Below are 27,684 nucleotides of genomic sequence, written 5' to 3' on the forward strand. Positions count from 1 at the left end.
GTTTGGCCATGCCTGCTCCATAGTGAGGATGGAGAACTTGTGGCCCTCCAGCTGTTGTCGAACTGAACCTCCCATCTTTCCCAACCATCGCTGGCAGGAGATGATGGGAGTTGGAGTTTGATACCATGAAGTGGTCCGTGGTTTCCTCAGAGCTCTGCTTTCTCCAAGAATGAGGGGAGCCTCCTCTGTTAACTGTAGGGTGTGGACAGCTGCGGAGGAAAAAGTGGGTTTTGTTTCCCATTGCCCTTCGGTGTGTCGTCACGCTTGCAGAAGGAAGACCCAAAGCCCCTGGGATCCACTTTTCCATCTTCCACGGTCCTGTCTCCCAACGGGAGCTATGCAAAGCATCCTGGAGCTAAGCTGAGCCCTGCAAGGTTCTGGCGGAGCCCGGGCGACAGCTGGACCCCTCCGTCGCTCATCTCCCTGCTCCTTTGGCCCCGGAGGTTGGGTTATTATTGATCGCCGGTCGTGATGGCTCAGCACTCTGCACCTGGCTATATTAGGGGGTCAGGACAGGCTGGGAAAAAGGAGTCGATGCTGGTGGCTTTATTGGGAGGCGGGCGGTGTGGGCTCAGCGCATAGTGGGAATGGAACAGGAATGACATCATGCAGAAGGGCTCGTTTTCCAAAATGAGAGGTGCCTGGGTAGCCCTGTCTTGGACCGAGAGGCCTTTCCCACAGTCGAGTGTGGATTTCATGTTCTTTATTCAGCTCATAGTAGTGAGGAATGAAAGTTTTCCCCAAATATCTGCTTTATATACATTATTTACACAATGGGCCGCACGTCATTGGCTAATTCTGGGATTCTCCTGTAGGCCAATCAGGTTGCAGATTCACTTCCACCTGGAGCTGGATTGGGTGGCTCCTGCGGACCAATCATACTGCTGCATTGTTCTAGGACCAATCAGACTGCTGCATTTTGGATCCTATTCAACTCAGTACATAACACACAGGTTTTGGGGGGCTGTTGGAGTGGCAGAAGGACAAATTGTGATTCTGTTGGACAACGATCACCTGAACAAGGGACGGGGGGGTGGGGGAGCAAAGGGTTGAGATGCGGAGCAACTGATAACCTTAGAACAGGGGTCAGCAAAGTTTTTCAGCCGTGGGCCGGTCCACTGTCCCTCAAGCCTTGTGGGGGGGGCGGACTGTATTTTGGAAAAAAAAATATGAATGAATTCCTATGCCCCAGAAATGCAGTTTAAATAAAAGCATGCATTATACTCATGAAAAAACATGCTGATTCCCAGACCGTCTGCAGGCTGGATTTATAAGGCAATTGGGCTGGATCCAGCTCCCGGGCCTTGGTTTGCCTACCCATGCCTTATAAAATAAAAAACACTTGCATAAAATATTACTTATTTGGGAATTGTAAAGACAGAACTACCTAAATTGTATAGAAATTTACTTATGTATGCTACTACAGCAGCAAGAATGTTACTTGCCCCAAAATGGAAAGAAGCAGAAGTCCCAGTAAAGGATGGACACAAAAACTTATGGAATATGCAGAAATGGCAAAACTTACCAGAAGAATAAGAAATCAAGATAACAAACTTTTTTTTAATAAAAGAAAGGAAATGGTTTATTGGATAGGTAAAGGTAAAGGGACCCCTGACCATTAGGTCCAGTCGTGGCCGACTCTGAGGTTGCAGCACTCATCTCGCTTTATTGGCCGAGGGAGCCGGCATACAGCTTTCGGGTCATGTGGCCAGCATGACTAAGCCGCTTCTGGCGAACCAGAGCAGTGCACGGAAATGCCATTTACCTTCCCACCAGAACAGTACCTATTTATCTACTTGCACTTTGACGTGCTTTCGAACTGCTAGGTTGGCAGGAGCAGGGACCGAGCAACGGGAGCTCACTCCATCGCAGGGATTCGAACCACCGACTTTCTGATCGGCAAGTCCTAGGCTCTGTGGTTTAACCCACAGCGCCACCCACGTCCCTGTTTATTGGATATTTACAGATAAACATTATTGGATATTTACAGATAAACATTATTGGATATTTACAGATAAACAAAACATTAGCATGATTAATGTAATAACCTGCAGTTTTATCAAAGTATATATTTACAGTAGATAATTAAATGAGCAAGTTAAATGAATTTGGATATGCAGAAGATATTAAAAAACAAATTTAAGAAACCGCAGAAAGAGGGGGAAGGAAGTCAAATTTTGAAATGTTAAATGGATTGTAAAGCTGATGAAATGAAACTATTCTAAAGGGAAAAGTCATGTTTGTTGTTTTTGTTTAGATGATGCATACAGGAGTCAACGAACACATTAGAAGGGACGCATACCCTGTTTTCTGTCACGCAGGAGGGAACGCCTTTTTAAAAAAACGTGGTGCTTCCAATCTGCAGTTTTTATAAGTGCTACTTTTATAAAAGATTAGTACTTGCCTGAATTAGAATATAATATAATTTGAAAACACGTATACATTTTTTTAAAAATGGTGATTCATCGGAGGCACCTTTACATTCAGTAAGGTCACTAATTTATCTGATTTTTCATTCAACGGTCTGGGGAGCAAGTACTGCAAAATGTCAAAAAGCAGGTCAGTAACCTGGAAGCAAACCTAGCTCAGTTCCAATGCTGATTCACAAATGGTCAGAGAGTTAACTGGTACAAGCAGTTGGATCTCGCCTTTAGCAGTTGTCTCTGGACGTGTTTAATAACCCTTTTAGATAGCAGGTTTTTATTTTTCCCTAACTGGAGCTATTCCCATCATTAGGACGATTGCATTCATTTTCTGCTCCCGTACAAGGTTGTGAACATGACCAAGCTACCTGCTTGCATGCAAATGACTGTAACAGGCCACCTTTGCATTAGCACTGGTTAAAATGGAATTAGATGTTGCCCTGTTGGATGGGAGCCTTTTCGGCTCGGCAAAAACGCTCTAAATGTTCTTGGTTCTTGTCTGGATCAATAGGAAACTACTTGATGATTTCTGATGCAGACAGCTGCACCGTATCGATTTTAGGTGCTTTTATTCCATCGTGATGTTATTGCTTTTTATACTGTTGGCAAAGCACGAGGCTTGCTGTTTTAATGGACCTGGCAACTTTATGGCTTGCTTGTTGCTTTAAATGTCTGGGTTTTTGTTATTTTATGGCATAAATAAGTGAATCGGCTATAACGTCCATAAATGCAGTCCCTTTAGTTTTTTGCTTAACCTGGGTCTGAAACCTTGGCTCGACAGGAGGACGGGGGCCTTGTATTATACATGGTGCTGTTTTTGCTTCCCTTTCCCCAAGGGGAACTATGGGTAGGGGCTATAGTTCACCGGTAGAGCACAATCCTGAGATAGAGTCATAGAATTGTAGAGTTGGAAGGGACCCAGAGGGTCATCTAGTCTAACCCCTGCAACACATGCTGAAAGTTCCATTTTCAATTTAATGTTGTTTTATATTTTGCGTTGCCTTGTACTATGCAGTGGTACCTTGCGTTACAAACACCTCGGGTTACAAACACTTCGGGTTACAGACTCCGCTAACCTGGAAGTAGTACCTCAGGTTAAGAATTTTACCTCAGGATGAGAACAGGAATTGCGTGCCACTGGTGCGGTGGCAGCAGGAAGCCCCATTAGCTAAAGTGGTACCTCAGGTTAAGAACGGTTTCAGGTTAAGAACGGACCTTCGGAACAAATTAATTTCGTAACCAGAGATACCACTATACAGGACATCTTAACAACCAATATTAAAAACACACAAAATTGTTTAAATCAACAGGCCCTTTCATTCCTTTGCATCTCTGGCTAGAAGTAGCAGAAAGCAGGTGATGCACAAGAACTCTGCCTGAAACGTTGGAGGGCTTCTCGTAGTTTGTGTGGACAATACTGGAGTAGATGGACAAAATAACTGACAGCTTACTATGTTGTGCGCCAGCAAGTATGATATGGGCTTAACTGAGACATTGTACCAGACCATGGTGTACAGTCACTGGAGTTTGAGCAAACCATGGTTTGAGCTTCCAAATATACAGGCAAACCATAGTTTATAGTTGCATCTCTGCTTTCATTTTTGCAACTCCTCTTTCTAAGTGCAGGGGCTCTGGAGACATAACAAGTCTGTCAGCTCCACAGTTGATCGATTCAGAGATAATGCCAAACCATAGTTTGCACATATCATGGTTCCTGTATCCACCTCAAGCCATGGTTTCCAATCCTGGTTTGATGGATGATTGGAAACCATGGCTTGCCAATTTAGACTTCACACTAAAGCTTCCACGGCCATGGCTTGCCATGATATCTGGAATGAGGCAATAGTGTTTGTATCTGGCCTGCTTTTAATGCATGCCAGAACTCTGCCCCAGAACTTCTTTTCTGCTGCAGGTGGGCATTCTGAGGGGAGGATAATTCTGAGAATAGATATACAGGCATGGAAAGAGTTAAGCGTTTCACCCTCATTCACCTTTCTTCTTTTATTCTTTCCTGATGACAGCCTCCAATGGTTGCTCTTCATTACAGATAGAGCTGTAACATTCTCACTTTTCCTGTGCTTCCTTCCCCCGTTGGTTCCATCCCACAGTCATGATTTATCTCCCTTAGCTCCCTGCTTCCTGGGTCCCCTAACCAGCCAGTGGCAACAACCCCAATTCCTCCAGACTCATCCTTACCATTTTTCTGCTTCTCCTCTGCAGTCCCCCTATTTGCGCCCCCAAATCCACACCTCCTTCCTCCTCCTATAGGTGGTAATTAGGGCCCTCGCTCTGGATTAACACCCCCAGCAGACGCATTTACACATAAGGGGCTTGGAAAGCTGGAGAGCAGCCTAAAGCCTAAAGCCTGGAAGGCACTGCAAGGGACGGGATGGAACATGCCCAACAGGTGGGGTTGGGTGTGCCAGTAGATGGTCTACATTGTGTGGGTTCCACTAAATTCAAAGATCAAAACTGATGTTTCTGAGTCCTAAAGTTTAGGTCCAAAAACTCCGTTGCCTTGCATTTTTTCACCTCAAAATGTCTCGTCACATTTTCCACAAACTCGTGTGTGAAAATTCTTCCATATTTCTTTTCCACCTTGCTCTTCTGTACTAGACACAACAAAACTCCTGCTTCTTAATAACTTTACTAAGCCTCCTGTGCTCCAGATTTCTCTACACTCTCTTTTGGACACATTGGCTTTCCTCCTTTGACCAAAGTGCAATAAAGTAAAGGTAAAGGGACCCCTGACCATCGTGCTTTCGAACTCCTAGGTGGGCAGGAGCAGGGACCGAACAACAGGAGCTCACCCCGTCGTGGGGATTCGAACCGCCAACCTTCTGATCGGCAAGTCCTAGGCTCTGTGGTTTAACCCACAGCGCTAAGCCTCCTGTGCTCCAGATTTCTCTACACTCTCTTTTGGACACATTGGCTTTCCTCCTTTGACCAAAGTGCAATAGATCCACTTAAAAAGAAGAGGAAAAGAAACAGACTTTTTTGCAGTTAGGAAAGTGATGGAGAAATGGATTGAAAAGTGTGGAATGGATTGATGGTTAGCAGAAAGATGGATAAATACCCTACAAGCAAATCAGGACGAATGCAGGAAGAATTATATATAACTCATTGTTGTATATAACGTTCCTCCAAACAAATAAGAACGAATGTTCCATGAGGACCAGCTACAACCTAACCACCACACAAATTTTGGAGGAGCCTTCAAGTAGAAGAAATGGATCAGATCCACCTTTTCTGTCTACTTGTAAGAGTCAATAGCTACATCTTCCCCTCTTCCTTCAACTCCCTCCTCAAAATGTCCCATTTCTCAGAAGTATCCAGCTTAACCCTGCTGGACCTTCCATGCTGAAGTGACCCGTGAGGAGAAATGAAGGCAGGAACTGATGTCTCAATGGTGCAACAACTTTTGAGCCCCAATTTCAGCTCAGCTTCATGCAGGAGAGTACCTGCAATTTGGGCTTTGCTTTAGGTGGCAAAATGTTTTGGACTGGCACTGAACCCTTCAGTCATAACACAACCCACAATCCAAATAAAGACAAGTATGCGTATGCAGTTGCTCATACAATCATCTCTTGATCCCCTTTCTTCTCCCCCTCCCCGCCTTTTCTTGTTTCCCACACTTTCAGCGTTTAGACTGTGTTCCTTGGGGGCAAGTACCGTATTTTTCACTCCATAAGACACACCTTTTTCTTCCTAAAAAGTAAGGGGAAATGTCTGTGCGTCTTATGGAGCGAATGCGTGGTCCCTGGAGCCGAATTGCCCAGGGGCAAAAAGCAGATCATGCTTTTTTTTTTTTTTTTGAAAGAGGGAAGTGGGTGTTGAAACAAAGCCACTGATTGCAAGTGATCGGGAGAGAGATAAGGGACGCTAGCGATAAAGGAGGCTGCCTGGGGGGGGGGAGGTAAAAGCCCATGCATCCTCAGGATTTTTACATTGGTTCACCCCAAATTCACCCCAAATTCACCATCAGATCACATAGCATGTCCATGGCTACAGCCTGCACCAAAAAACACACATGCACCCACTGTTTCATGGGGCTGCAATGGCGCAAAAACGTGGTTACAAAGCATGGATCCACATGGATCCTCAGGATTTTTGCACTGGGCTACCCCACAGTGGCGTAGCATGGGGGGTTCAGAGGGGGCCGGCCGCACCGGGCGCAACATCTGGGGGTTAGGGTTAGGGGTAGGGCTAGGGGGCGCAAATCCACAGGTTAGGGGGCGCAAATCCACGGGTTAGGGGGCGCAAATTACTTGCCTTGCCTCGGGTGCTGACAACCCACGCTACGCCACTGCTACCCCAAACTCACCATCAAATCACATGTCTGGGGCCACAGCCTGGACCACAAAAGTCATACATCCACTGTTTTGTTCAGAATATTTTTTTTTCTTGTTTTCCTCCTCTAAAAACTAGGTGCATCTTATGGTCAGGTGCGCCTTATGGAGCAAAAAATAGGGTACTTGTCTTTTGGTGTGGTGTGGGGAGGCGGGGGTACTTTGTAAAGCTCTGCGTGCCTGGGATGCATATCACCACTGCCATATTTTTGGAATCAGTGTGTATATTTGACTATATACCAAACTCAAGCGGCTCCTTATCCCCGTACTTCTGTTCTGGCTCCTAATCAGTCTTACTTTCATTCTTCTGTAGCCGCAAAGAAGAAAGAGGTGAAGAAGGAGGACCCAAAGGCAGCGAAGAAAGAGGAGAAGAAAGAAGAGGCGAAAGGTGGGGCCAGGAATGTTCAGACACATGCTGGCTAGCAGAGAGAGTCATGCTCCAGTCATAATTTTGGGGGAGTGGGAGAATGAAGAGCTGTGGGACCCTTATTTCCCCCTACAGAATTACAGTTCTCACCATACTTTAACAGCTTGGGGAATTTTAGCTCTGTGATGTGTCTCCGAACAACTTGCAGCGCCCTTAACAAACTGCAGTTCCCAGAATTCTTTGGGGGAAGCCATGCTTGTTGAAAGCGGTATGATACTACTTTAAATGTTTGGTGCAGATGGGGCCGTTGCTGAAGTCCTTGTGTTTGATTCCCTGGAAATCCTGTTGCATGGTGCCGTGTAACTGTTGCCTTGAATGAAAAGGCCATGTTTTTGGTACGAGTTGCTTTCATTAATTAGATTTCTGGTTGAACAGGAGGGCAATATTATTCCTAAATTTCCAGAATTGAGAGGGGGAGAGTTTGTGCACCCTGTAACCTACACAAAGATATTCTGCCCACCCTCCTGGTCAGCATTAAACTTTCATCTTCTGGCGTGTTGCCGTCGAAAGCTCTGACTCCCAACTAATAAACTGCAGGCCTCCGCCAGACTGTTTTAATTAAATAAATGGCACAGAGGTAAGATGATATGTTTTACTGGAAATGCTGGCCCAGTAAAAAAGTGGTGCTTTGCTGATTTTGCAACCTTCCCTCATGAGAAGGACATTACTGCCCTTAAAAAAAAATTAAAAGCCAAAATTAGACAATATGTATTTAAAGCAGGCAGTCACACAAGACACAAGACCGATCTAGACCCCAGATCCTTAAGCCATAAATGCAGCTGCTACATAAAGGTTTGACCATCACATACTTAACAAAACATACTGGTTCGTTTTATGCATCATGTGAGCTGATATGAAAACATAGCTGCACAGATTTCTGATTATTCTTCATAAGGGATGTCCTGGAACAGAACAGGAACAAAAGTAAAATACATTCGTACCTTGGATCCCGAATGCGCTGGAACTCAGACGTTTTGCCTCACAAACCCGGAAGAGATTGTTCTGGTTTGCGAACTTTCTGTTGGAACCTGAACGTCCGACGGGGCTTCTGTGGTTTCTAATTGGCTGCAGGAGCTTCCTGCAGCCAATCAGAAGCCACAATTTCATTTTCAAACGTTTTGGAAGTCGAAGGGACTTCTGGAACAGATTCCGTTCGAATTCCAAGGTACGACTGTACCAACTTCCAGACCTAGAGAATATTCACCAGACTTACAAGCTTCAGGCAATGGGGAAATATACTTTGAGTTGTGGAGAAACACCACCCATGTTTTGGGTCAAGGTTCTAACGTTATTTATCTTTTCCCCCTTTCTGTGTTCTTTAGCAGAGGCTCCGGCAGAACAGGCACCATCAGGTGAGGCCCAGAGATTGCAGCCTGAAGAAAAATGTCCTTAACATGTGCTGGTATTGCTTGTATTTTGGTTATCTGTGTCTCCATATGCTCTGTCCCCAGAGACGTACCACTCCTTGTATATAGAAGTTCTGACAGCTACCTGTCAAGATGTCCCACCTTCCATCAATAAGTTGTCCCATGCCTACTCATAGCTTCTGCAGGGCTTTGAATAAATATCAGCTTCTTCCCTGAGGTGTACCCCTACCCTTCAGTGATATCCCACCCCAATACCTATTGCCTGCTGCTGTTGCTGCTACTACTGGACGCGGGTGGCGCTGTGGTCTAAACCACTAAGCCACTACTACTACTACTGCTGCTGCTGCTGCTGCTGCTGCTGCTACTACTGCCTTTTGATACCTCCTCCAGCAGTGAAATGGTGTTTCCGTGCGCTCTGGTTTCTGTCATGGTGTTCCGTTGCGCCAGAAGCAGTTCAGTCTTGCTGGCCACATGACCCGGAAAGCTGTCTGTGGACGAACGCCAGCTCCCTCGGCCTGAAAGCAAGATGAGCGTCACAACACCATAGTCACCTTTGACTGGACTTACCCATCCAGGGGTCCTTTACCTTTACCAGCAGTGAAAATATAGCCACATGCCTGAACCATCTGGGACTCTCCATTCTGTCAGTGAGGGATGCAGGAGAACATTTCCTCTTAATCCCATGTGAGTTGTACTACTCATGAGTGGACCCCATGGACTGTGGCCTGCCTGTGCCCTGGGAACTTTGGAATCTGCCTTATAGTGAGTCAGGCCTAGCTTATTATTGTCTACACAATACCCTAGGCCTACCTGGAGATGCCAGGAATTGAATGCAGAATGTTTGCGTACAAGTTAGATGCTGTGCTGCTGAGTTGAGGCCCTTCCTCCTCTTACCACCAGGGCAGCCATGCCTGTCAGGAGTTCAGTCCACACTCCAGTAGGACCCTGGCAGAGACACATGCCCAACTGGCATGTTCCCTCCCTCCTGGTCGATCGTTTGGGAACTTCAAAAGCTTTCTTCAGGCCAAACATCACAGCGATCGATTCCAACTGACACCGGCACACTTAGGGATCCGCAGAGTTTGTGCATCATGTGTAACAGATCTCAGCAACTCAGCATTTTGGCTAATCTACTTTATTTACGTATAAACACAGACACAGCACTGCAACATGGCTCCCTCTCTCTCTAGCATCAGACAGCAAAGAGAAAAAGAGCAAAGGACAATAGTCCCACTTCATGGAAAACAGTAAGACAAACGTCCTGTCTCCGTCACTTCCCACTCTGTGGAGTCAAAACATACACTGTCATGTGATAGACAACAATCCCATGACTGCAATCATGGAGCAGGAATTCTAACAATGCCCACACCCCCTGCCCTGAAGAACCCCGCTACTCCCAAATCACCCTGTTTCGGGTTCCAGCTCACCTGCAAGGCGTGACTCATTCTTCGCCTTCCCTTCCCTCTTTTTCAGATGAAGGTAAAGGGGAGCCCTCCACTCAGTCCGACGCACTCTTCCTCAAGAAGCCGGAAAGCGCCTTAATAGAAAGTGGTAAGTGGCAGAGCAGAATTGCACCGGGGGGGCCGGCCCAAGCATTAGGCACAGTGAGGAGGCTGCCTCGAGGGGGTATATGTGAGATTCCCAGGCAGTCTGTCCTCTAGTTACAGATTAGACTCTGACTGGCTCACGTTCAGTAACGTGACTGAAGCTAGTGCCAAACTTCAAACCATGACGCTACTTTGGAGGTGAACCAGATAGGCAAGTTAATAAGCAGACATGGGTGGCCCCATCACTTTCAGTTTGGTCCTAATCATGTGATGTACAAGGACCCCTACAGAGTAGTGTTTTTGTCACAGGAGTACAGTGGTACCTTGGGTTACATACGCTTCAGGTTACAGACTCCGCTAACCCAGAAATAGTACCTCTGGTTAAGAACTTTGCTTCAGGATGAGAACAGAAATCATGCTTCGGTGGCACGCCAGCAGCGGGAGGCCCCATTAGCTAAAGTGGTGCTTCAGGTTAAGAACAGTTTCAGGTTAAGAACAGACCTCCAGAATGAATTAAGTACATAACCAGGGGTACCACTGTATTCTGTAATGTGTTCTTTAGCGTGGTGCATTAGTGGCAGATTTAACCTGCTTTGGTTCGTTCTGTGATTGGCATCTGGAGGCGTTATAGCGCAACAAAAGCAGGACAAAAAACGAACCAGAACGGTCCTGGGATTCCAGCAGGATAGGTATTGATTGGAAATGAAGCGGTATTGATTGGAAATGAAGCGGTGTGACTATCCCATGTCTTTTGAAGGCACAAACAGTATTGAAATTGGAATCCCCCCCCCCTCTCTCTCTCTCTCTGTGTGTGTGTGTGTGTGTGTGTGTAACCACTCTGATAGCATCATGAGCACAAATCGTCATGAATGCACAATAAAAATGCTGTTCTCGGTCAAAGAAATGAAGTGGGGTTCTTTTGGAGCCAGTGTTTGAAGGCTACAGTGGACTAATGAATTCGGAGGGAAATGGCATTCGTAAACTGCTTTAGACCACCGGTCCACCCAGCTCACTACTGTCAACACTGGCAAAGGTTCCCCAGAGTTTAAGAGAGAGGGGCGTTTCCTAGAGATGCCAGAGACCAAACTTGTACCACTGAATGATGGCCCCGTCCATCTCGTGACATCTTTGTGTTTTGCACCATCTGCTAGTGCTTGAGCAGTTTCTTCTGCAAAAGCCCCATGGAGGCATTGACTTTAGATGAGAGGTGATTCCTTCTTAAGTGGAGGAAATAATGACTTCCATGCGTGTTGTCTTGTCTTTCAGGGAAAGATGTTGATATCGTAGTGCAGGTGAACGGAGCTCTGCTGCCTTGCAAGCCCACCATCAAATGGTTCAAGGGGAAATGGCTGGAGCTGGGTATCAAGAGCGGACTGAGGTTCCAGTTCAAGGACAGCTTCGACAAGGAGAAAAACGTGAGTCCCAGAAGAAGGAAAAGTGAAGGATTAGGCCAGGGGCGATTCATCTCTCCTATGACTTGTTGCCTTCTTAAACTCATACCAGACTGTTGCAATTATTTATTCATTTGTAAACCACCTTTTACATGATTATCCTTTCTTGCAAAGGATCCTGGGAATTATAGTTTGCAAAGGCGACAGAGAATTCTCTGTTAATTGAGATTGAGGCATGCCAGGCTTTGTCCGGATCATCCTCAAAAGGCTACGGCGGAAATGGTCGCCACTAACGAACCTTAATCCTCCTGCTTATTCTTTGCTTGCTCCCGAAGGTTTACACCTATGAGCTAAAAATTGGCAAAGTGGTAATCGGAGACCGAGGGGACTATCGCTTTGAGGTGGCAGCCAAGGACAAGTTTGACAGCTGCACCTTCAACATCGACGTGGAAGGTACCACCAGGAGCCCTAACTCAGTAAACGCTAAAGGAGTCATCCTAGAGCAAGTGGGGTTAGGATCCAGCACAACTGGGCCACACCATAATCAGCTAAGCTGCAGGTACACAGGGACCTAGCTGGCTGAACTGAGCCCAGCGGCTCTTAAACTGGCATACGTCTTGAAAAGGGGGCATTCTAGGGGTGTGACCTGGGAACCTGGCATAAGTTAAGCTGGCAAATACTGTTTTGAAGGTTTGCTTTCCCTCTGTCAGGCTGAGCCTGGTTCAGCCAGCAGTCACCCCATTCCTGCTTCCTGCCAGCTTATCGTATATAATATTGCTCCTTAAATAGCCTTATCCTTTGGAGGCAACATCCTTCCTTGTGGTCTTGTGAGTGTGAACCCGTCACCTGTGAAATCTGAACCACAAGAACACACTGAGCGGCATTCTTGCTGCCTGCTTTCCACCTCTGGAACTCCCTTCCCCTGGATATTTATTTCTTTTATTTGTCTATTTGGATTCCTAGTCTATTCCCCCTGTCCCAAGGGCTCATGGCAGCTGACAGGTAGTAGAGGTATCCTTGTCCCTGATGTACTTGTAGTCTGAGAAATCTATCCAAGGCCCGAGACCATATAACACCAGTCCTGAAAGACCTACATTGACTCCCAGTACATTTCCGAGCACAATTCAAAGTGTTGGTGCTGACCTTTAAAGCCCTAAACAGCCTAGGCCCAGTATACCTGAAGGAGCATCTCCACCTCCATTGTTCAACCCGGACACTGAGGTCCAGCTCTGAGGGCCTTCTGGCGGTTCCCCTGTGAGAAGTGAAGTTACAGGGAACCAGGCAGAGGGGCTTTCTCAGTAGTGGTGCCTACCCTGTGGAACGCCCTCCCATCCGATGTCAAGGAAATAAGCAACTATCTGACTTTTAGAAGATATCTGAAGGCAGCCCTGTTTAGGGAAGTTTTTAATTTTTGATGTCTTATTGTGTTTTTAATATTCTGTTGGGAGCCGCCCAGAGTGGCTGGGGAAACCCAGCTAGATGGGTGGGGTATAAACAAACAAACAAACAAGCAAGCAAACAAACAATCATCATCATCATCATCATCATCATCATCACTATTTTTCGAAAATATGATTCCTGCCTTTTAAAAATGTGCAGAGCTCTGCAGTGGCATGAGTTTATTGTAATTCCCTAATCACCTTTACATATTTTACTGTACCTCACCTGAGTACTGTACCTACTCTGAGTAACAAGAGTAGAATAATGTGTGCAAAACAGTAAAAATGGCAGAATGAATCACAACAGCCCAGAGTTTCCGTGGCACCTTAAAAGATCCATGGAGGGACAAGCTTTTGTCCACTGCACCAGCTGAATAAAGACTCTCTGGATCCCACACAGCACAATGATAATGAGGCGCTCTGGGGAAGGAGGTGTTTGTGGGTGGCTGAGCTCCCTTTCTGCATGTGGCTTGCTATGGTATTAATCTGGCCTTAACCAAGATGGCGCCCTCCAGGTATTTTGGCCTACAACTCCCATCAGCCCCAGCCAGTAGGGCCACGCTGGACTCATGGGAGTTGCTGTCCAAAATGGAGTGGTGGGAATTGTAGTCCAAAACACATGGAGGGTGCCAGCTTGGCAAAGTTCAGATTAAGCTGAGACACCCTTTCAAGGGAAGAGCCAACTAGGTTCAAGTTACCAGTTTTAGAAGTCTGTTTTCTTCTCTTCCAGCACCAAGGACAGAGGAAAGCGCCGGCGTACTGCAGGCTTTCAAAAGGACGTAAGTGTCGCTGGTTAGAGCACAGACTCTTAGGCTGTGCCTTGATCTTCACAGCCCCCTTACTCGCGGCAGACATCTGCTGCTTGGGACTGAGCCAGTTCATTGGGTGCTGCTCTGGGGTTATATCTCCCCACTTCTTTTCCTTGCAGAGGGGAAGGCGGCAAAGACGATACTGCTGGAGAGCTGGACTTCAGCGGGTTGCTGAAGAAGAGGTAGGTGAAGAATGGAGAATAAGAACACAATACGAGGCCTGCTAGATCAGACCAAAGGCCCAGTATCCATGTCCATTAGAAACCTGGGAGCAGGACCTCAGCGCCAGAAGCAACTCTCCCAATTAGTGCACCCCAGCAAGTCATAGCTGGTTGCTGTTGATAGCCTCATCTGCATGAATCGGTCTAATCTTTTGAAGCCATCCCAGTTGGTGGCCGTCAGAGGATGGAGTGCCTTAAGAGGTGGGGAAACAGCAGTCCTACCCGCCAGCTTAGTGCATAACACAAGAGACACAAGGGAAACAGTTGGGCAAGGGTTGAAAATCATTTACAAGGCATGCTTGGGCAAATGACAGATAGGTAGCCGTGTTGGTCTGCCATAGTCAAAATAAAAAAATTCCTTCCAGTAGCACCTTAAAGACCAACTAAGTTAGTTCTAGGTATGAGCTTTCGTGTGCATGCACACTTCTTCAGATAGGCAAATGAAACATTCTTCATTGGGCAAATGAAACATTGCTCCTCAGTGGCTTCCATTTCAGAGCATAAGCAATTTTTGCATTTCGTGTTAGCCAATTTTAGAAAAACTGTTGGTGGTTCGAATGCCCGCGATGGGGTGAGCTCTCATTGCTCTCTCCCAGCTCCTGCCAACTTAGCAGTTCAAAAACACGCAAGTTGTTGATGTTTAATCGTTTAGTCGCGTCCAACTCTTTGTGATCCCATGGACCAGAGAACGCCAGGCACTCCTGTCTTCCACTGCCTCCTGCAGTTTAGTCAAACTCATGCTGGTAGCTTCGAGAACACTGTCCAACCATCTCGTCCTCTGTCGTCCCCTTCTCTTTGTGCCCTCCATCTTTCCCAACATCAGGGTCTTTTCCAGGGAGTCTTCTCTTCTCATGAGGTGGCCAAAGTATTGGAGCCTCAGCTTCACAATCTGTCCTTCTAGTGAGCACTCAGGGCTGATTTCCTTAAGAATGGATAGGTTTGATCGTCTTGCAGTCCATAGGACTCTCAAGAGTCTCCTCCAACACCATAATTCAAAAGCATCAATTCTTCGGTGATCAGCCTTCTTTATGGTCCAGCTCTCACTTCCATACATCACTACTGGGAAAACCATAGCTTTAACTATATGGACCTTTGGTGGCAAGCTGATGTCTCTGCTTTTTAAGATGCTTTTTAGGTTTGTCATTGGTTTTCTCCCAAGAAGCAGGCGTCTTTTAATTTCGTGGCTGTTGTCACCACCTTCAGTGATCATGGAGCCCAAGAAAGTAAAATCTCTCACTGCCTCCATTTCTTTCCCTTCTATTTGCCAGGAGGTGATGGGCCCAGTGGCCATGATCTTCGTTTTTTTGATGTTGAGCTTCAGACCAGACCTAGTAGATAGACCAGTGCTAGTAGATAAATAGGTACCGCTGTGGTGGGAAGGTAAACAATGTTTCTGTGTGCTCTGGCTTCTGTCACGGTGTTCCGTTGTGCCAGAAGCAGTTTAGTCATGCTTGACCACATGACCTGGAAAGCTGTCTGTGGACAAACACCAACTCCCTCAGCCTGAAAGCGAGATGAGCGCCGGAACCCCAGAGTCGCCTTTGACTGGACTTAACCATCCAGGGGTCCTTTACCTTTTTTTTTTAACCTGCTTGGAGACCCTTGTAGGTGTAGGATGAAGTCTAGAAACCGAATTTGGTCATGGGGGAATCCACTAGGCCAATGCTGTGGTCAAAAATGATCAAGCGTGGGCAGAAAGCAAAGCAGCTCATGACGACAGGCAGGAGTCCAGATGCAAAGGGACAGGAGATTAGCTTTTTGTAATAGGTGGCTGGCATTGGAGGAGGGCAGGTTGGAAGCCAATCAGAGGCTGAGGACAGCAACTTTGAATGTTAGGGAGAGTCTCCCACTTCCTCTGCCCTCCCCCCAATTCCATGCTTTGTCCAGCCTCCACCCCACCCCCCAAAGTTCCATGTGGAAGAGATGTCCATACCTACCAGGGGAATAATTTCAGGCCTAAATTGTACTTCTTCCACCATTTCATCTTGTTCCTTGCAATTTCTTAGAAGTTCTTGTCAACATGCACTTTGTGATAGCTTGAAAGGATGGGTTGGACTCAGAATTAATTCCCCGTGAGAGATGCACGGGTATGAGGTTGAGGAGCGCACTATTGTGAATGCAGTGTAGTCTCTTATCCACGTCACCCATTGTGAGTGGGGTGCAGGAGTTGAATGACGGTCCTATGGGAAGCTACACCTCAAAAGGTCCTTCCTCCTTCTCTGTGCAGAGAGGGCCAGCAGCAGTTGGAAGAGGAGAAGAAGAAGAAGAAGAAGGACGACGACGACGATTTGGGGATCCCGCCAGAGATCTGGGAGCTGCTTAAAGGCGTGACCAAGAAGAGCGAGTACGAGCGCATCGCCTTTGAGTATGGCATTACCGACCTCCGTGGCATGCTTAAGAGGCTCAAGAAAGCCAAGGTGGAAGTCAAGAAGAGCGAAGGTCAGTCAGAATGCCTGGACTCTCTGCCTTTTGGCCTGGGAGCCAAGTCTCCTGAGGTCACTGGCTGGGAGCAGGGTATCTTAGGAATGGGTGGGTGGGCCTGGACCCCGTATCAGACCTTCTGGGAAATTTAGGGAGGAGGCCACATCTAATTGACTATCTGCGGTGCTGTATGTGTGTGTGGTGGGGGAGATGGCTCTAGAATGGAGGGGGTCCTTCAGCACAGTGCCATCCAGCACCCCCCATCAGTGCTGTTTTTCTAGAAAAAGAGGGGCCAAAACACCTCTCTTAGAATAAAAATGGCGCCCACCTGAGAGGTGCCCCTTCCTTCCTTCCTTCCTTCCTTCCTTCCTTCCTTCCTTCCTTCCTTCCTTCCTTCCTTCCTTCCTTCCTTCCTTTTTATATGTGCATTATGTTTATACTGGGCCTTTTCTCCAAAGAGCTCAAGGCAACATGCACAATTCTTCCCCTCACCCCTCCATTTTGTCCCCTCAACAACCCTGTGAGGTAGTTTAGGCTGAGAGACGGCAACTGGCCCACAGAGTCGTCCAGTGAGCTTCCTGGCTGAGAGGGGATTTGAACCCAACTCCCTTTTCAGGTACCATTCCCTTCCTGCGGTTTCCATCCATTTCCCCTTTTCTCGCCGTGTTTCTATCCCGCCTTTCTCGTAAGGAGATCAAGGTGGTGTTCTGTGCTGAAGTGATGGAAGCAATATGCCAACTGGCTGCTGTGATCCGTGCACCTTAGTGACAGGAGCGCAGAAATTCCCCCTGAGGTGGAAGTGGAGATCTTTAGCTCTCAGGACAGGAAGAGGCTGTACTTGGAACAGAAACCTCATGACTGCAGCAAGGAAGTAGGAAGCAGGCTGGGGCCCTAAAGGCGTTTTTAGTAGTCCTCTCCCCATCTCTTTTGCAGCCTTTATCAAAAAACTGGACCCAGCCTACCAAGTTGACAAAGGGCACAAGATCAAGATGTATGTGGAGCTGAGTGACCCAGACCTTGTTATCAAATGGATGAAGAACGGCCAAGTGATCAAGCCCAGTGGAAAGTGAGTCTGAATGTGGATGGATAGCCAAGGATGCCTCTTGGCATCCTCTAAAAGCAGAATTGGGTTCTGTTGGGTGGGAAAAATGGGAAAACAGCTGCTGAGACGGACGGACGGATAGACAGACGGACTCTGGATTAGTCTTTCTCAGTTGTGACGTGGCGTCTCTTCTCCATGGGCAGATACATCTTTGAGAACGTGGGCAAGAAACGCATCCTGACCATCACTAAGACCACGTTGGCTGACGACGCAGCCTATGAATGTGTTTGCGGAGAAGAGAGGTGCTTCACGGAGGTCTTTGTTAAAGGTGAGGGTGATGGAAGAAGAGAGAGAGAGACTGTGTGTGTGTTTGTAAAGGGAGAGACAGTATCTCTGTTGGGGGACCTGTTGTGCTCCTTCTGGGTAGTTTCTCGACCGATGGTCCCCTCTCTGCCCCTGCGCTCGGCTCTCATCTGTGGCTCTGCCACAGCAGCCACATCCCGGGAGTGGCTTCGACTGGCCCGCTAAACCAGGTGAGGGTGAGCGGATGGATTATTCCAAACCCTCCATGAGTTAGGGAGTCCCTCTGCATGCAAAGACAGACTCCCAGTCAAGTAGGTGGTTTCTGCAGGAGCTTTGGAGGCGAATGAGGGGCAGATTGGGGTCGTCCAACTGGCAAGGTAGCGCATCTAGGAGAAGGAAAACACTGATCCTGAACCTCCGTTCAGGAGGAAAGCTTTGGGAATAAACCTTGAGGAACAATCCATACCCACTGCTTTGTGGGACATCTTTGGGAGAAGAGAAGTCTAAGGAATAAACTCTACACGAGTCCCTAAGACGGCGCCTCGTATGCCTCCTTCCTGCAATTCCTGCAGCCAAGCTGGTGCCAAGTGTATTGCTCTGCTTTCCTTTGGACCACATCAGCGAGGCCGAGAGAGGGGGTCTTGTCTTCTGGGCAGCCCAGGACCTTCATACACCCTGCCCAGGCTTGCGCCCCTTGGGTGTTGCTAGCTCAGCAGTTTGACTTTGCTCCCAGGGGCACATTCCATTTTCTCTCGATACAGACAGATACCAACAACCCCTGCACAACTTGTGCTGAGAGATGGACAGAGAACATGCAAACATGTGGGTTCCTGTACACTTCTCAGCAGCTTTTGATACCATCAACCATACCGGTGTCTGCAGCCACAGCTGGTGCTGTGATTCTCCAGGTGCATTCCACTGTCTCTCGAGATGGATGGATGCCAGCAAAAATAATACCAACCACACACACACACACACAACTTAGAGGGGTTTTTTTACAATGAAAGTGATATACAAATTCCCCCAGAGAGGTCACTTCGTGCTGCAAATGCAGCAAACGACAAACTTAGCAGAGTTAGGAAGATGCCCAGGTGGCTGGGGGCAGGCAGAAGGGATGGGCTGGAGAGGTTTGTTTGGGACCGCCTGATGCTGGCCCTGGAGCTGTGCCCTTGCCATTCTGTCTGTCTGTCCCTAGAACCACCTGTCCTGATTGTTGGTGCCCTGGATGACCAGCAAGTGTTTGTTGGGGACAAGGTGGAGATGGAAGTGGAAGTGTCTGAGGAAGGAGCCCAGGTGATATGGTAAGTTCCCTCCCCATACTTCCCCTGCCCAGACCGTTGTCATCCGAACAACCCCCTCCCGCTCCAGCCCTGGCTTCCGTAGAGCTGCCTCTTGAATCTTCTCATACGTGTGATGCTTGCAGAGGGTCCTGAGTTCAGTCCCAGACATCTCCTGTTAAAATGGTCAGGCAAGGTGAAAGGCCCTGGCAAGTTGCTGTCTGTCACAATAGATGACTAGATTGTGGTGGTCCTATTGGCAAAACCTATTTGGTGTTTCTCAACTTTCTGACTAGTTGCAGGACCTTAGCCAGACCTAGCAAAGTACATGCAGAATCCACGGAAGCAATTGGCAACTTGGTTGCAGACAGGATAGACGAAGCAGGAACCAGGAACTTGTAGTTAGATGTTTATTATATATAGTAGACTATTTACAGGAACAGAACATGGATCTTTTGCTAGCTCTCTCTGACACGACTCACAACTCCTACACTGACACACTGAACTACTGAACTCAAACACATTCCAGTTAGTAGGCCATTAATTATCACTCCTTTGAGAGAGCTTGACCAATCAGGGAGCGGTCTCCATGCCTCTGTTATCTCCAGGCAGATTTACTCCTTCAGATTGCCTTCTGGCTGTCTGCCAAACCTTAATTGACTCTGTGTGAGTAGCTGCACGTACACAGTTTCCCAACAGGTCTGATGTTTTGGGCAGCCCTGGGAAACATTTGAAACCTTCGCACTGCCTTCCCAAAGCCAGGAAAGCAATGAGCTGGGCTTTGGGGAGGAGGTATAAGGGCTCTGACAGCGTTCTAGAGTCCTCCTGCCTTCTTCCCAAAGCCTAGTTAGTGTTTTCCCTGATTTGAGAAGGAGGTGGGAGGGCTCTAGGACCCTGCCAGAGCCTCACGCCTCCTTCCCAAAGCCCACTTATCCAGCTCTGAGAAGGCAGCAGGAGGGCTGGGAGGAGGTGTCAAATTTTGGTCCCACTCCCTGTGCAGTAAGTCAGTGTGCAGACCGGACCGTGGGTCCTGTGTTGAAATACTCTTGTGGCCCACTTAGTGTGAAAAGTTGGACCTCCCTGGACTAGATGCTTGTACCACTATCAGGAAGCATCATATGTTAGCCCCAAAATGGAAAAGGAGCGAGGTCCCAACCAAAGAATGCCGACTTAAGTTGACAGAATATGCGCACCTTGCAGACTTAACATATAGAATAAGAGAACAAGAAGAACATACTTTTAGAGAAGATTGGAAAACGTTGTTTTTTATTTATTATTATTAGAAAATGTTTATTAGCTAAAGTGGTACCTCAGGTTAAGAACGGTTTCAGGTTAAGAACGGACCTCCGGAACAAATTAAGTTCGTAACCAGAGGTTCCACTGTATATGGGAAATAACTCTGCACAGCTGTAAACGCCGGCAGCATTAAGATAAATTCAACAGTGTAAACAAGTTTTGATGGATGCAATAATAATGGAATGCTGAATGGTATAGTTTCTGTAAAATATGCAGGGATTTATCATATGTAAAATGAACCATGGAAAGAGAAGGGAAGTCACTGATATCTTAAGGATATAAAAAATGAGTACTTTAAATTGTGAAGCCAAACATTTAATAAAAATTATATACAAAAAAAAAAAAAGGAAGCATCATATGTTTCAATGGATTTATTGTTTGCACACAAAATATATTGAAGGTGCCTCTCTGCAAGAGGCAGTGCCTTTGGAGGAGATTTTCTGTTGCAGGACAAACTTCCTCCTTTCCAGGCTTTTCTATACACACACAAGCACGACACTGAATTTAGTGCAGATTTTTGTCCCATGTTTAAGGCAGACTTATTCCCCCCCACCCTTTTCCTTCCCTTCCCATTTAGCGTGTCTAGATATTATTAGGGACAAAGGAGCAATTCAGTTCAGTTCACATTTTAATGTGAGGCCTGCCTCGGTTCCTGAAACAATATGTGACTCAAAAGCAGCCTATCCTTCGAAATTCACCCTTCTCTGACTTTTTGTGGTGCAGTTTTCCAACAAGAAAAGAGAAAGTTTATGTTAGGGCAGGGGTCAGCAAACCTTTTAAGCAGGGGGCCAGTCCACTGTCCCTCAAACCTTGTGGGGGGCCGGACTATATTTTGGAAAAATAATGATGAACAAATTCCTATGCCCCACAAATAACCCAGAGATGCATTTTAAATAAAAGCACACATTATACTCATGTAAAAACACGCTGATTCCCGGACTGTCCACGGGCTTGATTGAGAAGACGATTGGGCCGCATCCAGCCCCCGGACCTTAGTTTGCCTATCCATGTGTTAGGGAAAGGCACATATCGATGATAATGACATTAAACATATATATGGAGTAAGGCACACTAAAATGCTGGTGATTTTTCTTTAAAAAATAAATAAATTGCAAACTGATGGTCAACTGTGGTGAACTGAACTTATGATGGCTGGAATAATGAGAAATGGAAAGAAACCAAACCTGACAGAATCCCATTTCAAACAAACAAACAAACAAACAAACAAACAAACAAACAGCTAGCTGTCTTCCCAGCTTTGCCCCCTCTCCATCTTAGTCCCCTCTCCTTTCTTTCTGCCTCCAGGTCGAAGGATGGTGTAGAGCTGACCCGTGAAGAGACGTTTAAGTACCGCTTCAAGAAGGATGGCAAAAAGCACATTCTCATCATCAACGAAGCCACCAAGGAGGATGCTGGGCGCTACATGATCATGACCAACGGCGGCCAGTCAGAGGCAGACCTTATAGTTGAAGGTTTGTGAGGACTGGTTGGACCAGCGGGTAGATAACCTCCGAAAGAGATTTGGATGGCTTCCACCCCCATGTGGGATGCTGTGGGATCAGTCCTCTTCATCTCTCTCTCTTTTGCCACCCAGACAAACAGCTGGAGGTTCTTCAGGGCATTGCTGACCTTACCGTCAAAGCCGCAGAGCAGGCTGTCTTCAAGTGTGAAGTGTCGGATGAGAAGGTTACCGGCAAATGGTACAAAAATGGAGTCGAGGTCCGACCCAGCAAACGCATCACGATCTCTCACAAGGGCAGGTGAGCCTAAAGGGAAGCCAGCGTTCTCTGAGGGCCAAGCGTGTTATGTGGGGTAGTTGCAGACTCTGCGGCTCCATTGGCAGCCGCCATTTTGCTTTTGTAAGCAGAGGTGACTCTTCTGTGGTATTGTGGGTAGAGTATCACATTTGGACTGTAAAATCCAGCTTCGAATCCTGTCACAGATCTCATGAGAAGGCCTTGCACCAACCATCACTTCTCTGTCTAATGCAATGTTTCCCAAACTCTGGTCTCCCGCTGTTTTTGGACTACAATTCCCATCATCCCTGACCACTGGGTCCTGCTAGCTAGGGATGATGAGAGTTGTAGTCCAAAAACAGCGGGAGACCAGAGTTTGGGAATCACTGGTCTAATGTATTGCACTGGAATATTATTTATTTCATACAATTTATTTACCGCTTTAATGGTACCAAACAAACCTCAAAGTGGTTTACGTGGAAGAATAAAAACTGTAACATTACCAGTAAAAACAGATACTCTACTTAAAAGATTTAAAGAAGAGTTAAAATCAACAATGAGCTAAAAAACAGATTAAAGCACATGCCAATATTCTACATACCCAGGTAGGCTTGTCTAAACAGAAATGTTTTTAGCTGGTGCTGAAAATATTGTTAATGTTCTGATTTCCTGAGAGGAAGGGAAAATAATAATAATAATACCTTTATAGTCAATGTACAATCAGTGTACAATGAAATTAACCGAGCCTCCCTCCCCCCATAAGCACTCAATTAATTAATTAATTAATTAATAATTAATCTGGAAGTGCATTCTTAAACCAAAGCCTTCTTAAACCAAGGCATGCTTTCCCATAGCAGCGGGGGACTCAATTTATAAATGGAACACACTCAACATGTTCTGCTTCCAAGGCAAAGTTCACAAACCAAAACACCTACTTCCGGGTTTGTAGCATTCTTAATCCAAGTTGTTCATAAACTAAGCTGTTCTTAAACCAAGGTACCACTGTATTCCTTTATCGGCTTCCATAACTGCTATTTATTTTCTGTTGAATTCTAACTTACATTACAATCATTTATTTATTCTCCTTCCCTTGCCTTTTATTCAAATCCTGCTTTCGTTTTCATTTGGCCACAGTTTTTTCTCAAATGGCCCAAAAAGAACCTCCACTCTTCAACAAAATTTTCATCTTTTGGATCTCTTGGTGGTTTTTTGTTGCTGTCTGCTTTGCCATCTCCTCCTAGTCCATTAACTTTAAAAATCCATTCTCCTTTCGTCGGGATTTCTTCCTCTTTCCACTATGAACAGGGCATTTCTCAGTGACTGCCATCGGAAGCCTCTTCCATCCTTCCATCTGCTTTGCCCCTAATCGTGCTCTCACCCCTCAGGTTCCACAAGCTGGTCATTGATGACGTGAGGCCAGAGGATGAGGGAGACTACACCTTCGTCCCTGATGGATATGCTCTTTCTCTGTCCGCCAAGCTCAACTTCCTGGGTCAGTGTACAAAAGGCCTTGAGGTTCAGCCCTGAGGTGAAACACACCAGTTTCCACGCTTGTTGCAGAACCCATGTTTCTTGCTCAAAGACATGCTCAGGGACTTGAGCCCCTATGGATCTTCCCTCGCTGTGAGGAGGCGTTTGTCAGGGACTGGGCAGAGGAGAAGGAATGGTGGAGACCCCCTCCCCATCCTGACCCTTCCAGGGAGGAGGAAGAGGAAGACATTGTGTAGATTTACAACAGGGGTTCGCAGCTCAGAGGCAGATGAGGGGGAAAGCTGGGGAAGTCATGGGAGAGCCAGAACAACACCCGGCTGACATGTTGTTATTAGAAAGCATTCCAGACTCCCCGTCTCCCAGAACCAGGCGAGCTTTAAAAGTAGGAGAGCAAAGAGCTCAAAGACAGAGGGCATGTTTCAGCACCCATAGAAGTGTTGAATGAGTAAGTGAGAGAGACGGGGGGGTGGAGATTGACTTGGGACAACGCCATTATCCAAGAGGCTGGGCACAGATGGAGCAAGTGTGGTGTAGTGGTTAAGAGTGGTGGACTTGTAATCTGGTGAACCGGGTTCGCGTCTCCGCTCCTCCACATGCAGCTGCTGGGTGACCTTGGGCTAGTCACACTTCTCTGAAGTCTCTCAGCCCCACTCACTTCACAGAGTGTTTGTTGTGGGGGAGGAAGGGAAAGGAGAATGTTAGCTGCTTTGAGTAGTAATAAAGCGGGATATCAAATCCAAACTCTTCTTCTTCTTCTCTGGCACCTGGAGCGGCGGACATGCTATGCACCTGGGGGCAGGGCTATGAGGTGGGGCAAGCATCCCAGGGGGCGAAGCACCCTTAGGGGGCAGAGCGAGCTGCCCATGGGGGGTGGAGTGAGCGGCCCATGGTGGGCTGCTTTCTGGGCAAAGGGGGAGGGAGCCATGCTGCTTTGCCAGCAGCCTTCCTCCCTTCCCTCTTACTTTTGACAGCTCGGGGGAGGCTTCCCCCTCCCCAGAAAGCAGCCCAGGAGTGGGGGTCAATTGCGCGCCACCCGCCTATGACTCCCAAGCCTCCCCCCCTTCACCCAACGGCTTGGGGTAGGCTTGGGAGTTGTGGGTGGGTGGCATGCCGAATGTCACCCCCTCAGTGATGACACCCGGGGCAGTCCACCCCCACTGCCCCCCCTTCTTCTGCCCCTGAGGCTGGGTTCTATAGCCTCTGTAAAGATTGAAATCAAAAAGGAGGATAAGAAACTTTTCCTTGTCTTTATACTTTCCTGGGAGATTTCCCAGGAAAGTATAAAGGCAAGGAAAAGTTTCTTACCCTCCTGTTTGATTTCAATGTTTACAGACAGGAGCCGCTGACAGCATCCTGACACAGTTTGTTTGATGTCCCCATTTCTCACAGGGACACTGCTGGTGTGGAATCCCACTGCACTTTAATTCTAAAATAATGTGGGAGGGAGGAAGCAGGTATGGCAACATCTCACACTTTCCAGAGGTACTCACGGCTGTTTCTCATTTCCCCCATTTGTTCTCTTCCCACTCTAGAAATCAAGATTGAATATGTCCCCAAGCAAGGTGAGTCCTGGATGGGCCCTGCCATCCTTTGTGGGTGGGTGGGTATGAAAGCCGGAGGATTTTTTTCAATATCCATTAAGAAAGAGAGAGTAGAGATCAGAACCCCCCCGAACTTGAAGCATGGGAAGTCCCAATAAAAATTTATAATTTGGCAGAATATTCGGACTATATGATATGTATTTGTATAATTTGGAATATTTAATGTCATTTGATTGGATTGTTAAAATGGAAAATTTAATAAAAATTATTTTAAAAACAGAAGAAAGAGAGAGTAGAGATGTGAAAGCCCGGGGGGGGGGGACACAAGAAAAAATTTCAATTATGTTTTCCTAATTTTTCAGAAACAAATGAGGGAGGGAATGGGGAAAATCAAAGAAGTAAAACACATAAAAGGCAACTTCCAATTGTTTGTGGCCTTGTGGGGCAGCAGGCAGTGAATAGCTGTGCTGTGGGGAAAATGTGGGTCTTGATTTAAGGTATTAAATGTGGTGGTGTGGAGAAGAGGTTGTCTCTCATTTCCCCCCTCAAGTCATTTCTGGTTTCTCCAGAGCCCCCCAAGATCCACTTGGATTGTTCCGGAAAGACTAATGAAAACACCCTTGTGGTGGTTGCTGGGAACAAGCTGCGCTTGGACGTGTCCATCACTGGGGAACCAGCACCTGTGGCCACCTGGATGAGGGGTACTGAGGTAGGTATGGCCACTGTGGGCGGCTTCCAACAGAATATTAAAAACACGATAAAACATCAAACATTAAAAACTTCCCTAAACAGGGCTGCCTTCAGATATCTTCTAAAAGTCAGAGAGTTTTGCTTATTTCCTTGACATCTGGTGGGAGGGTGTTCCACAGGGCGGGTGCCACTACCGAGAAGACCCTCTGCCTGGTTCCCTGTAACCTCACTTCTTGCAGGGAGGGAACCACCAGAAGGCCCTCAGAACTGGACCTCAGTGTCCGGGCTGAACAATGGGGGTGGAGATGCTCCTTCAGGTACACAGTACTGAAGCCGTTTAGGGCTTTAAAGGTCAGCACCAACACTTTGAATTGTTCTCGAAAATGTACTGGGAGCTAATGTAGGTCTTTCAGGACAGGTGTGTTGTGGTCTCGGCAGCCACTCTCAGTCACCAGTCTAGCTGCCACATTCTGGATTAGTTATAGTTTCCAGGTCACTTTCAAAGCTAGCCCCACATAGAGCGCATTGCAGTAGTCTAAGCCGAAGATAACTAGAGCATGCACTGCTCTGGCGAGACAGTCTGTGGGCAGGTAGGGTCTCAGATGGAGCTCTGAAATCTCTCAAGCTGGCCGCAAAAGAACTTGTCTAGTCCTACTTGCACACTTTACTACTTACTTTTTAAGCAGGTATTCTATAGCATGTCTTTGAGGCAACCTTTCAACACTTTGACTTCACTCTCAAAGGGGCACTCCTTCATTGTCTCCCAAGGCAGACAGATGCCAGCAACAACATTGATGCAATCCTAGTGAATTAGTGGCGGATTGAAACTGGACTGTCCTGTGTCCGTATGGTGTTCCACATCATTAGTTGTTCTGCGATGTTTCCCCACTGCCCCCTTCCAAACTTTTGTGGGGGTCCTGCCCCCTTGGTTTCATATACTCATCCCCAGTGCCCCTATTCTATAAAAAGCATTCTTTGGAATACAGTGGTACCTTGGGTTACAGACACTTCAGGTTACAGACGCTTCAGGTTACAGACTCTGCTAAACCAGAAATAGTACCTCGGGTTAAGAACTTTACCTCAGGATGAGAACAGAAATCGCACGGCGGCGACGCAGTGGCAGCAGGAGGCCCCATTGGCTAAAGTGGTGCTTCAGGTTAAGAACAGTTTCAGGTTAAGAACGGACCTCCAGAACGAATTAAATTCTTAACCTGAGGTACCACTGTAGTGGTTTGCACAACCCAAGATAATAATACAATGAGATTCAAAATGGTAACGATTAATACCACATTTATTTAGAATCCAGATAAAATGATATAGCTCAATTCGTTCAGCAAAAATGATGGACTTCATCCAGTGATATCAGCTTTTTGAAGTCTTTTATGCCTCTGGTTCCCCCTTGCTCCTTGGCACCCCATAGGTGACCCCTCTGCCCTGTAGGGGATGGTATTGCTCACTTTGGGAACCTCTGGGTTAAACAACACCAAAGCAGAAGTCAGCTGTGGCTGTCAGGCAAGAACACTTAGAAGAACATTTTAACCCCTACCAAAAAAATTCTAGTAATTGCATACCATTGGGTCCAGGGTAGCCTTTTTAAGGAGCAGCCACACCACTGCGTCTTAGCGCCTTGCTAGTTGCACTAACAGCACAATCCTAACCACCGTGAATCACTAAATTCTGTGGAATTGCACACCCCATTCAATGTAACTTACTTCTGGGTAGACGTAGTTAGGATTTCAGCCTTGGTACTCAGTGAAATCGATGGGCCTTGGCTTGTTTTCACATTTGAACCAGGACTGATTTCCCCCTCACATTGATCTCAGCTAACTTAGTCTGGAACCAGCCACACATGCTCTTTTTCGGAAGAGCACGTTTTAGAAGTCAGTTTGCTCCAGTGTGAGATTTGTTTCTGCT

General features: G+C 46.9%; 1 protein-coding gene across 1 annotated transcript in view; it reads left to right on the forward strand.

The window, feature by feature from the left end:
• MYBPC2 (myosin binding protein C2) overlaps window positions 1-27,684 on the forward strand; it is a gene marked incomplete at its 5' end in the record, with an annotated part of 66,358 nt that overhangs the window by 16,882 nt on the left and 21,792 nt on the right. The window contains 16 exon segments of the mRNA XM_081837628.1: window positions 7,086-7,160; window positions 8,522-8,551; window positions 10,040-10,117; window positions 11,380-11,528; window positions 11,840-11,957; window positions 13,674-13,722; window positions 13,872-13,934; window positions 16,201-16,412; window positions 17,328-17,460; window positions 17,640-17,764; window positions 18,935-19,040; window positions 21,618-21,784; window positions 21,907-22,072; window positions 23,434-23,540; window positions 25,072-25,101; window positions 25,650-25,789. Of these exon segments, the coding sequence (XP_081693754.1) occupies window positions 7,086-7,160; window positions 8,522-8,551; window positions 10,040-10,117; window positions 11,380-11,528; window positions 11,840-11,957; window positions 13,674-13,722; window positions 13,872-13,934; window positions 16,201-16,412; window positions 17,328-17,460; window positions 17,640-17,764; window positions 18,935-19,040; window positions 21,618-21,784; window positions 21,907-22,072; window positions 23,434-23,540; window positions 25,072-25,101; window positions 25,650-25,789 (1,748 nt within the window).

This window comes from Podarcis erhardii, assembly GCF_964252035.2.
Source record: "Podarcis erhardii genome assembly, chromosome: 13".
Taxonomy (NCBI): domain Eukaryota; kingdom Metazoa; phylum Chordata; class Lepidosauria; order Squamata; family Lacertidae; genus Podarcis; species Podarcis erhardii.